Raw genomic sequence first — 13,206 nt, 5'->3', positions numbered from 1 at the left:
GTTGTTGTTGTTGTTGTTGTTGTGTGTGTGTGTATGTGTGTGTGTGGTTAGACCATTTAACATGAGATCTACCCTCTTAAATTTTTTAAAAGGATTTTATTTATTTTTAGAGAGAGGGGAAGGGAGGGAGAAAGAGAGGGAGAGAAATATCAATGTGTAGTTGCCTCTTGCACACCCCCTACTGGGACCTGGCCCATAACCCCGGCATGTGCCCTGACTGGGAATCGAACTGGTGGCCCTTTGGTTTGCAAGCCAGCACTCAGTCCACTGAGCCACATCAGCCAGGGCTACCCTCTTAAATTTTTAAGTGCACAATGCCTTTCGGTTAACTATAGGCACTGTGTTGTGCAGCAGATTCTGGTAATTACTCATGTTGTTTAATTTGATTCTATATCCATTGAATAAGCACCCCAGAGTGGTGTGGTGGAAGAGCACTGAACCCACAACCCAGAGCAAGCTTTTTTTAGGGGATAAAATGGTTTAAAGAGGGTAAGTGACTTGCTCAAGGTCATAAAGCTAGCTAGTAACTGCTAGAGCTAGGACTAGAACCTAGGACTCTCAGCTTTACATTGAGTGCTTTTTTTCCTTTTGACTAAACTGTGCTGTACTTTTTGTGCCTAAATGCTATGCTTTTCAGAATCATTGTTATAATAAATTTCAAACTCAATGTGTCCATGAAAACGTATAACCTCTTCTCCGTAGCCTGTGGAGTCTCATCTTTGTAACCTTAGCCCAGCCTCCCATGTTAGGAACCTCTGGAGCACCTGGGACTGCTCCTGTCCTTGTCCCTCATCCTCCCAAACCCAGTTAAGCAGTGAATTCTGTCTCTTCTGTTTCAATCCCTCGTATGTCTCACTCCTACTCTCTATTCTTACTACCACTGTCTCAGTCCAGCCTCTTAACATCTTTTTAAAAATCACTGCCTCTAATATTTGAGGTTTAGAGATAAGGTACACAATCAGTGATCTCAAAAAAAAAAAAAATCATGGTTCATCAGGGGAAACAGAAAAATGAGCAGTTGTAAGATAGGGTAGCAATTGATGTCAGTGGTATGTAGTGGAGGGGAACCTAAACCAGCCGGGGGATGTCAGGATAGGATTCCCAGAGAGAGGGCCATAAGACCAAATATTGAAGAATAAACAGAAATTGTATGGAAAATAGAGTGGAGAAGGAATCCTAGGCAGTGAATGCAGCCAAGGCACAGGGGTGAATGCACACTCAGTGAACCAAAAGGAGTTTGGAGTGGCTGGGACTTAGTGTGTTGTGAGAAATAAGGCTGGAGAGTTACTTAGAGGCCATCCACAAAGAGACGGTTATGAATTTACCCAGGGCGCTTACTTTAAAATAGGCTTCCCCTTGCCCCTCCCCCGCCCCCCTGCCAGGATGTATCTCTAAAAGAAAAAGGGCATCCTCTTTCTTTTTGGAACACCACCAGAGTATTATACCATTATGATGTCTTTAAAATGTTAACACCAATTTCTCACTATCACTAAATATCCAGGAAGTATTAAAATTTAAAATTGTGTCAGAATGAAATATTTAAAGTTTATTTGAATTGAGATCTAAATATGTGCCATGCATTGCAACTAGGTTGTGTATTTTTTAAAGCCCCTCTTTTTGTGTGTTCTAAGCACTCTACGTGTATTATCTCATTTAATCCCCACACATCCATCTATTTTGCAGACTAGAAATTTGAGTTCACATAACTGCTCATAGTCACATTCTTGGTGACAGGTGGGACCATGCCAGGACCATGCCAGGACCTCGCACATTGTGCTATGTAACCTCTGTGAGCAGAGCCCTAGAAGGTTGTTCACATGTTGGGAAAAGCTAGAGTGGGATCGCCTGACATGGAAATTATGCATATCTAGCAGGCAGATTTGATCCATCCTTAGGCGTTACACTACCGCATCTAGTTGTACTCTTATTACTAACACTTTCAGAAGTTCAGAGTTGGACATGACCTTACAAATCACATGGTCTAATCCCATCATATAACATAGGAAAAAAAGACTCAAAGAGCAGGGAACCGATGGAATCTAAGCTATCCAGCTGCTAATGGCAAAGAGGAGACCTGGAAAGTGAAGTACAAATATATTCACCCTGAGGACATATTACAAGTCTCCTTTCATCTCCAATCTTCTCTTTCCAGTTTTTTTTCTTATAATTTGATGACACAACTGGGTTGTTCTGTAGTTGGTTCCAGTTTGAATTTTGCTGTTTGCATCCCTGAGGTATAGTTTACATGTTTTCTTAAAATGGAACTCATAAAATGTTAGAAAATGAATATGCTATTGTGCAAATGGAGTAAACTCTTTGTTATTTTTCACAACATTTAGTTATTAAAATAACATGCTATATACTGCAAAACTTCCTTCTAAGTGAGATTAATTTGCCTAGCTGCAAATGACTTTTGGCTTTATTAAAACTGTCAGTTTTATAACAAATAAATGTCTAAAAATAGTTCCATGTTGAAAAAAGAAGATACATAATACATGGCTCTTGTTGCTTTTATTCCAAGAGAATGAGAATGCTCTCCACAAACACTTCATGGAAGCTCTTGCTATTTATACACAATTCATTTGTTACCTTTCTCTGCACAGCCAGGCATTACCTAGAGGTCTCCAAGAGCCTATAAAGAGATTTGTGCCTTGTATTCTCTCCTTTCATATCAAAACTGTGCAAACTCAGTATATTCCTGGTATAACTCAAAGTTTTATTACTTTTTCTAAACCTGTGAGGTTAAGAACAGTGTAACTATACTTTAGGTGGCTTTAATCAAAATTTTTTCATAATATATTCACTAGGGACACCAGTAAAGAACAGTGTTTTAAAGTTCTATTTTTAACTATCAGTAAAATCAGTTTTATGGGATTATGTGAAAAATATAAGGAAAATGGTCATTAATTCACCTCACCTTTTCTATGCTTAATAGGTGCCTGACAGTAAACTCTTTGGGAGTCAGGATTTATCTTTCACATAATCATATTTCCTATAGAAATAAGCAGAATAGCCAATAGTTCTACTACATACTCAATAAATATTTGTTGAATTTATACAAACAATAACTGAAGTTATGGCCCCATTGAATTATGGGAGACCTTAGCCTTAATATTAATTTATTCTCTAAGTATTTATTTTCACTTACCATGTGTCAGGCACTGTGTCAGGCATTAGATGGTAATTGAAAGCCACACTCCCCAAAAGCAGATTTTTCCTTCTTTTAACAATTGTTTAGATTAAATAGCATTGAATATTCTGTGTGACCATCAAGCCTAAAGAACCAAGGAAGGGTGTAGTAGCCTGATAAACTCATGGGAAGAAATTTACTACTGGATTTTCCCAGAGGGAGAAGAGAATATACTTTTTGTAGGAGTTGAGAGCCACAGCAACCAGGTTTTAGTCTTCCTTGCATTTCCAGCTCCTGGGAGAGCACTTGGCACATGTTAGGTGCTCAGTGACAAAATGTGGGTATAACCCAGAACAATAGCAGCCAATGTTTTAGGAGCCCCGTCTGAGCTAGGTAGGCCCTCTTCTAAGCACTTCACCTGCACTATTTTATGGATTTTAACGTACGGGAAGAGTATGAACTTTGGAGCCAGGTTGAGTAGATTCAAATCTGGCTCCTGCCAGGCTAACTATATAATATTGGGAAAAAAATTACCTAAATTCTCTGTGCCTTAATTTCCTCAAATATTAAAAGAGAGTAATATTAGTACTTACCTTATAAGATGATTGTGAGGAATAAGTGATTTAGGACTTGGTAAGCCTTTAGAACAGTTCCTTGGCACATGGTCAGTGCTATTTAAGTAGCCACTAGTTACTCCTCATTTAATCCTCATCACAACCTTGAAGCAGGCACTAATTATCCCATCCCCATCCTGGAAATAGGGACCCTGAGCAACTTGCATACACAACTTCCCCAAGCTTATGCACCTAACACGTGGTCCAACCCAAGTCTGTGCTCTCATGCTTCTTGCAATAAGCTGCCTTTCATGGAGCCACGCCCTCCACACTTCACAGGCTCTCCCTGTGGCATAGTGATGTCCTAAAGTTGGTGGTTTTCTAGAGTCTGTGGCCAGCACACAGAAGAATGTCCATTTTAGCAGCTTGGAGAAAATATAGAAGGAGAAAGAAGGGAGTGAGAAGAAAGATGCATTCCCCTTTGTTGAAAGACTTCAGATCTGCCTGGAAGAATGGAGCTCTTTATTTTCCATACCTTATTCAATTCTTTTTCGTGATTTGGTTGATCAGGGGTCACTGAAAACTGTTCTTTCCTTTTCCTTTCTGGTTCTTTAATACAAGGTGAATAAGATGATTCAAATCTACAAATTCAAATGAGTAAAAATCAAGCTTAACTTGATTTCCAAACTAAATTGTTAGGTTTATATTGTTAACTTAGACCATTGTAGGGTACAGAGATAGATTATTAGTTTGTTGGAAACATTTCTAGGTACAGAAATTACAAGTTATAATACATTCAGATCCCTTAACCAATTAACTATTTAACTGAGTGAAAATCGCTTTAGAGAAAAAAAAACCCAGGTAGCAATTAATGTGGAATTTTAATTATACATTAAAAATTGGCGGAATACTGGGTTTGCATATGGAGATAAGATTTTTGTATAAGAAGACTGTCTCATAATAAAATAGCTTGGGAACCTATTCAAAAAAAGAAACACACCTGTGTTGCTTCCACATCATGGAAAGAAACTATGTCAGGAGAAGTCTGAGGAAGGAGAAAGCACTCCATAGAAGTGTTCCAAAAATGACTGAATCTGGTAGTCTACCCAGAGAGACCTCAACTATATCTATTCTTTGGTTGTTCAATTTATATAATGGAATTGCAACCACATATGGATACTAGAGAGGAAAAGCAGAGAATTAATATAAAAAGTATAATTTCTATATGAACCTTGGAGAAATATAAGCAGGAAATGTTTACACCAGGGAAGCTGGTAAAATAAAAATCATTAAAACAGAAAACAGATAACTAGGCAAGGAAAGCAGCATGCTTCCTATTGCCTAATAGGTAGACTCCAGGGTTCTGAGGAAGGTACCCACTTGTAAGTAAGTACAATTTTAGACTTCCAAAGAACTTTCCAAATGATTCCACAAATCAAAACCTTAAATCATATAAACAAACAAAACCCCCCAAATACGAGTAATGATAGAAAAATAACTAATGAGATAAAAATAAAGGGATCTTTTAAAAGGTATGCCTTAATAGTAATATTAGTATTACTATTTGTTAACAAATATATTTGTTATCAAATATATATGTTAAGTATAGAAAACAGAGTATATAAGAATATAGACTGCTATAATGTCCTCCAGGGAAAAACACTGTCAGCATTTTTTGTGTATATTGCCCTTTTTCCCTAGTGTATATATAAATGCATACACATTTCCCATATGATTAGAATGTACTGTACATATTATTTTCAGTCTTTTTTTGTCTTCTACTCATTAATATATTGTGAGCATTTTACCCAATATTCTCCTAAAACATTATTTCAAGATCAATCTTAAAATGATCTTATTTGCTATGATTTGGAAGAGGTGAAAATGAAATTTCCCTTTTTTCAACTTTTCCTAAGCAATTTTAGGGATTGGAATGCTAAATTGAATGGTTGAAAACCTCATGATGATCTTGTAAATTTAAGTGAGTGAATAGAATAAATATCAAACTTCAATGTGGACAAGCTCATAGAAAAGAACAACAGTTGTGCTAACGTAAGATGGTAATATAAATACATCAGGGAACTATCATTTACCATGTGGGAAAGGAGTGTTGGGATTATTGTTAGTAACTTAGAATATATCAGCCCAAGGAGCTTCTACAACTGAAAAAAAAAAAAAGAAAGAAAGAAAAAGCTTGGCATTATTGAGTAAAGTTCTGATAGTAAAAATGACAGTGCTACTTCTATAAAACTATTGTATGTCCACACTCAGTAGTCTGGGCTGCTTCATCTTAACACAGTTATAAAGAAGAAACAGAATCCAAATTAAAAAAAACAAAATAATATAAAGGGAAGAACCACATTCACGTGAAAGCAAATGAGGATTAGAAACTTTCACTGGGAAAGAGGAAGGCTGAGAAGACTATGCCCAGAGTCTAAAATACAATGGAAGCTGTGAAAAGTTCATCATCTGTTCATCAAATCTCAGAACACTAGAACTGAGTAATATCCTCCAAATGAGAAAGATGTAATCTGGAGACCAAAATAAATACCAACTTAAATAGAGGATGGCAACTGGGTATAACAAGAGTCGTATTGTCCAAATATGTGAATAATTGCAAGACTTTAGGTTAAATCACATATCGAAGGAAAGTTGGTAATGTCTGGAATTCAACACTGGCCTTGTGAGACAGTTCTATAGAAAGTACCTACAACACTCTTCACAAAGATACAAAGAGGCATAGTTGAAAGGTTTATTCTTCTAAGAAATTTATTTTTTAGGCATATACATCCTTTGGGTGGAGACATTTCCGACCAACTCACTACACTGGAACAGTGCCTTGCACATAATATATTTCCAATAGATTTATTAATGATTGGTGATGATGGAATATAGCTTGTAGGCAAAGCACTCATTAATGCTGTCTAATAGGCATTCTACCATCCGTGGTGAGACATGCAATAGATCATTCTTTTTTCAAGAAATTCTTTTATAATTGAGACTTAGTAATTTTTAAGAATCTTAATTTGCCATTTGTTGTAAAGGGTAAACCTCAAGAAAATGCTAGCAAGTAACACAACTTTGAAGAAATAATTGTTACCTTTAAAACAATGTAATCATCTTTTAATAAAATATCCCTGACCATTTGGCTATTCAATTTTAAAAACCCTATCATTGGCCTGCCACTGGCCTTCAGATTTGAGAAGGATTCAAGTTCTAATGAGAATTGGAACATCTGTGAATGATTGGAACAGTCAAATGGTTTATTACAAGCATAAACATTTAATAATCCTCAGCAGTCTGTTTCCTTTGTGGTTATGGAATATGTAATATCTATCTGACTTTAAAAGAGGAAAAAATATGTTCTAACAAAACCCTCAATGGGACTGACAAGGTGGTGAGTGTGGAGGCCAAAATGAGTACAACATTTATAGGTGAAAAAGTTAACAGGCAATCAAAATAAAAGCATTTTAAAAATATGGAATAAATCTTATTTAATTAAATATCAGCTCTATATTATTGTTTTAACAATATCCTAAAGAATAAAAGTCCTAAGAAAATTTTTGATTCAGTATTACACATAAGTATCCATAAATCAGAACATGATATAATTTTCTAGATAAGTAAAGATACTAATTTTGAAGATAAAATAATCATTAATTTTATTTTTAATAACTAATATTATCTAATAATTAACAGCATGTTAATACAAAACAAAAAGACTTTTAATTCTAGTTTCAAATATAAAACTCTTAAAAAAGTCAAAAATCATGTTTTGAGCAGTTTCTCTCAGGTTGCTGAATATAAAAATATACCTTTTTTTATTTTCTTGAGCATTTTGGCACTCTCCTATTTTTAATAATTCTTTGTGCAACTGCAATCGTTCCATTTCTATAATTCTCAAGAGATCATCACGTGACTGTAACTCACTTTTTACCTCTGAGAGTCCTGCTTCCATGGCCTAAAGAAAAACAAAATATTCAATGCTCATATTTGGATATCATGATATATAATAATACATTTAGAAATGTTTAATTTAACATCTATTAAGCAGCCTAATTTCAAATGAACTGGTAGCCCTTTGCTGGCTCTGTTTCATAGAATTTCATTCTTTCATTCATTTATTCAACAAATATTTACTGAGCTTTTACTGGGTACTCAACACTGAGGGCAGTCATAGAATCTCTCCTCAATGAGCTGACAGTCTAGTGATAATGATAAAGAATAATCAAATAATCACACAAATATGGCAATACCGTATGTAACTCTGAAGGAGGGAAACATCAAAGTATGAATAAAATATCAATGCATAAAACTTGGATTAATGCAAATAATTCTTAATTTAAGTCTGATAATAGTCAACAAAAACCTAATTTTAAAGCTGGCCAACAATGTAAATTATAAATCATGGTTCCACTATTGTCCAATTGCAGCCCTACTTGAGCTGATAACTAGAAACACCAGCAATCCTGTGAGTTTAGTGTTTTATTTTGTTAGTAGCAGAGACTTGGGCCAGTTTAAAAGCTGTTAGGAGAGAGAAGAGGTAACAGTAATGGGGTCAGGATCCTGAGAAGGTGGGTGTGATGGGTCCCAAAGCACAAGGGGAAGTATTGCCTAAAGCAAAAGGGAGGCCCTCCTCTTTTGCAACAGGAAAGAAGAAAGGAAGATGGAACCTAGACAAGTTCATGCATTTGGATATGGGGAGGTAAGACAGTGGCTACCAGTTGGTGTCTTTTCTTCTTGTGAAGAAAAAAGGCAATGTCGGGTGTTGATGGTGGAAGGAGAGGTCGAGGTGGGGTTTGGGAGTAGCTTTTAGAGTGAAAAAGGTTTGAAATGGCCTGCGCTGGGAATGGCAGTGTTAGCTGATTGGAGCGACACAGGATTCCTGGCAATGTTGAGTTCTCATGTGAGGTTTGTGACCATGAGCTATTGAAAGATTTTCTCCATTGGTACTCGACTGTTTTCTGGGGGAGAAGAAGGGCAGAGTCTTTCCATATCATCATGTCTCTTATACTCAGTTATACAGGGAAACTAATATTTAGTAAATATGCCTGACCCTGTTCACTATATCCATTGCCATTTTTATAAATGAGGAAATTGAGGGCCAGGTTTGATCCAAAGTTACAAACTCATGGGTGGCAGACTTCGGAATAGAAATCCAGATCCTTTGCCCAGTAGTCCAGCTAGAACATTCAAGATGCAAAGGTAATTTGTTTCAAGCCAAGTAAGTGCAATAGACCCGTAGCCTATTGGGAAAGACAGCATGGGGTGTTTGGAGGGCAGGAGGTTTCTCTGCTAATAAAGGCTTTAGAAAACCCTATAGATATCTTTTAAAAGTCATTTGTTCAATAATTCTTAATGTATGTTCAATAACAGATTTATTCAGATATAACACATATTTAAAATTCATCCATTTAAAGTGTGCAAGTCAGTGGATTTTAGTATATTCACAAATTTGTGCAATCATCATTACTATCTAATTCCACTACATTTTTATCACCCCCCAAATAAACCTAATACCCATTAGCAGTTGCTCCCCATTTTCCCTCCCCCCAGCCTTTGGCGACCACTAAGATACCTTCTATCTCTATGGTACATATTCTGGATATTACATACATATGATATCATATACTATGTGGCCTTTTATGACTGACTTTTTTCACTAAGCGTAATGTTTTCAAGTTTTATCCATGTTGTAGCACGCATCGGTACTTCATTTCTTTTTATTTATTTATACATTTTTAATCCTCACCTGAGGATATGTTTATTGATTTTTAGAGAGAGAGGAAGGGGGGGAGAGAGAGAGAGACAGAGAGAGAGAGAGAGAGAGAGAGAGAGAGAGAGAGAGACATCAAAAAGTTGCCTCCCATGCACACTCTGACCAGGGATCAAACCTGAAACCTAGATATGTGCCCTGACTGAGAATTGAACCTACAAACTTTTGGACAATGCTCCAACCAACTGAGCCACCTGGCCAGGACCATTTCCTTTTGTTGATAAATAACATTGAAGTGTATGGATATACCACATTTTATGTATTTATTCATCAGTTGATGGACATTTGGGTGTCTCCTCCTTTTATCTATCAGGAAATAATACTGCTTTGAAAATACAGAATATATGTATGTACAAGCTTATATATGTGGATAGATGTTTCCTTATTCATTCTTATCCAAAAATTCATGAAGCTTAGAAATTTAATGATGTAGACAGTATAGAACATATGAGTTCCCAGATAAACTTTTTCATGAAAGCCTTAAAATGCATGTTATTTTCCAGGAGACTTAGAGATCTGGACTCAGTGAAGGACCAAGTTGCATTATTTCAGCCCCAGAACATCCTGGCTGACTTTGAGATAATTATAAGAGTATATTCAAATAGGTGAAATAGACTTGTTTGGATAAACTGCCTGTTTTAAACAGTGGTATTTTTTTTTTTAGATAAGGTTAAAATTTCAAAATAAAAGAAATGTGAAACAATAAATTAGCAAGCAGTAACACAAATTAATTTGTTGTGAATGTCATCTATTGTTCTGCCCAATTAAAGAAGGCGCCTTCAGGGCTCCTTGCTTGCAGATTTGCCACCAGAGAACCATCTAAGGTGAAGCTGCATGTGGAAAAGTGGGCCTGCCTTCGCTCAGCGGAGTGGGGCCAGGGGGGCTCCACCTCCGACCCGTGAAGTAGTGTCACTGTCGGCTGGAGGAAACTGAAATTCCGAAAAGTGTAATAAAAATTCTGGGGTCACATTGTTTACTGTTAATGGAAATAATGCCTGTAAGAGTGACATTTGGAGATATCATTAAGGAAGAAAAACCTTATTTGTGATCTAGCTATATGAGTAGGAGGATTTATATTGAAATTGGAAATCTTCATAATATGAGTCAATAGTAATGATTTAATATATTTTTCTGATATGAATCAATATGCAAAGTTTTTATGTATGTAATATAGACTATAAAAGAGGCTGTGTTGATATTGATAAAGTGAGAGTTGTTAATAATATTGAGTTATTCTAAGAATTAGTGAATTTAACTTACATGTAGTTTTAAAATTGGCATGCTTTTGCATGAAAGTTAAATCAATTATCTTCAACGTGGATACAAATATTCAGGAAAATGATTCTTTGGTGTGTGTTTCAGCTATTGGGACACTTTCAAGTTTATTTGGAACAACTTGGGTATGTAAGTTTACTTTTCTAACTGTAAATTTTATGAAATCTAAGTACAGATGAGGTATTTCTGAGGAATACTTAACATCTAAATTGAGATATGTTTTAAGTGTAAAATACACACTAGATTTTGCAGACTTAGTATGAAAAGAAACATATCTCAATAATTTTTATATTGATTACATGTTGAAATGATAATTTCATGTTGAATTATATGTTGAAATGATAAAGTAATCAACAATACTTTAGTTATATGTTGTGTTGAATAAAATATATTACTATTCTATATTGATTTCATCCATTCTTATTCTTTTAATGTGGCTACTAAAAATTTAAGTTATATTTGTGGTTTGCATTATATTTCTACTGAAGAGTGTTACTCTAGTACTTAATGATGCATTGACAAACAAACAAAAAAAGGTCAAGGTTTTTTGGTATTGATATTTGGGCAAAAAATTCAGAACAATTTATTTGTCATTAATCTTCAGTGGGAAACACTGCATATTTCATAAATGTTAGTGTAGTGCAGCATAGTGATTAAATATATGCAATGAAATTTGTATGTATACTGACACATTTCAAAGTTGTAAAAGGACAGGTGAGAAGATATGATTCTTGTGAAAATTCAGATGCACATGGCATTAAAGTGTGTTGTAAACTAAAGAGAACTTTATATACAGTAACTGACAGTAATTCAAATGGAAATGGTTGCCTTTTTAAATTCATGTGCAACACGTGCAACGTTGTCATATGACAGTTTTGCAGAAAGAAAAGAGAAATTTTCTCCTCCTTTCTAAATACATGCACTGGTTACAGCAGTTATTTACCTCTATTCCTATTTTGTAAAATATAAATTTTATAAAACAAGTTTAAGGTACATTTGTTTAGTTACAAATTTACCTAATGGTTTGTTTGAGTGAAGCTGTGATCTTAAAACTTCAAGTCACCTACCAAACAGTAAATAATTGATATCTTATCACTTAATATTTATTCTAAAGCAAAAGAATGAAACACAAGTAAAATTTGGAAATAAAACAGAGAAATATCCTAATGAAAGCATTATTTTCAGCATTTTTTTCTAAATGCATGAAAAATAATTTGGAAATAAATGTTTTCTTGGGAGTAGAGATCTTATCTTGAATTCTTTGAACCAAATTACTTCTCAAAAATCTTTTCATTAGAATTAAATCATGTGTGCCTATGTGCGTGACATACTCCAGATTAATTTGGTTTATTTTTTAACACACAAAACTCTTCAGTAAAATATAAAATGAAAATTCTTAGTTTAATTTTAATAATCCCAGATGAAAGGTTAACTAAAATTATTTTTTAAGTGAAAAAATATTTGTAAAAATAACTTTGGTAACTTTCTCATAGAAATTGGTGGACAATAAATCAGTAACAGCCACATTAGTTTATCACTAACTATGGAAAACTTCATAATTTACTGTTAGAGAATTACTGGTGAAGAATATGAGAAAATGAACATTTAAAATTTTAAAGGAAAGTTTCTAAACCTAGTACTATTCACATTTTGGTCTGAATAATTCTTTGTGATGGGTTATCCTGTGCATTGTAGGATGCAACATCCCTGGCTTCTGCCCACTAGATGACATTAATTCCCTTGTAGTGACAACCAAAAATTATCCAGGTGTTGCCAAGTGACACCTGGGAGCAAAATCACCCCAAAAGAGGACCACTGATTTAAAGGAAAATGATAACAATTAGACAATTAATACTATTATTTTATAACCTTTAGTATAATTATCAAGAAAAATATATTGACTTCTATGAATAGCTGGGTTTTTTGTTCATATATATTCAGGGACATTTAATAAATTATTAAGTATATTAGTATATATGTATACATAAGGAAGAGTCAAAGTATATAACCTGGACTGCCCTTAGCCTGGATGTAACCTGGACTTTCCTTAGCCCAGACAACCCACAGAGCCTTCTCAGGAGTATGTGTAAGGCTCTGGAAGTTTGTATAAATCTTGGGTTGAGGGGTGAGTTATATCCTGTTGATCTTGGGGGAGGAGGGTAAGTCAACTAAATGATATTGCTAAAGGACAGGGTGGCCTTGGCCATCCGGTGATTTGAGTTCTCTAACTTCCTGCTACATGTTCAGGATTTCAGGTTGTGCTTTCTCTCTTCTTGACAATAATGGTGTGTCATGTGATAAGTGTGAGAAGCACAGGTTTAAGGCATTTACTTGGAGAGATTATAATCTGAACTGGGAATGTTAGTTTATTAATGTTTGCAATGTACACTCTCCCCGTGTTTGTAACATTCTTTATTTTAACAAGCTTCTGCAAATTACTTCCTGGAGAAATATAAACGATCCAGTTCTGA

The 13,206-nt window shown here is 35.0% G+C and overlaps 1 protein-coding gene across 1 annotated transcript in view; it reads right to left on the bottom strand.

Annotated features, from left to right (window-relative positions):
* Window positions 1–13,206, bottom strand: part of DEUP1 (deuterosome assembly protein 1) — an 82,305-nt gene that overhangs the window by 29,348 nt on the left and 39,751 nt on the right. The window contains exons 7-8 of the mRNA XM_054577711.1: window positions 7,500–7,645; window positions 4,220–4,325 (exon numbers count right to left, since the gene is read on the bottom strand). Of these exons, the coding sequence (XP_054433686.1) occupies window positions 4,220–4,325; window positions 7,500–7,645 (252 nt within the window). The remainder of the gene's footprint in view (window positions 1–4,219; window positions 4,326–7,499; window positions 7,646–13,206) is intronic.

The sequence above is a fragment of the Pteronotus mesoamericanus genome, unplaced genomic scaffold (genome assembly GCF_021234165.1).
Source record: "Pteronotus mesoamericanus isolate MK-2021 breed Mesoamerican mustached bat unplaced genomic scaffold, CSHL_Meso_final contig_457, whole genome shotgun sequence".
Lineage (NCBI taxonomy): Eukaryota > Metazoa > Chordata > Mammalia > Chiroptera > Mormoopidae > Pteronotus > Pteronotus mesoamericanus.
This window is presented reverse-complemented; position numbering and strand designations above follow the sequence as displayed.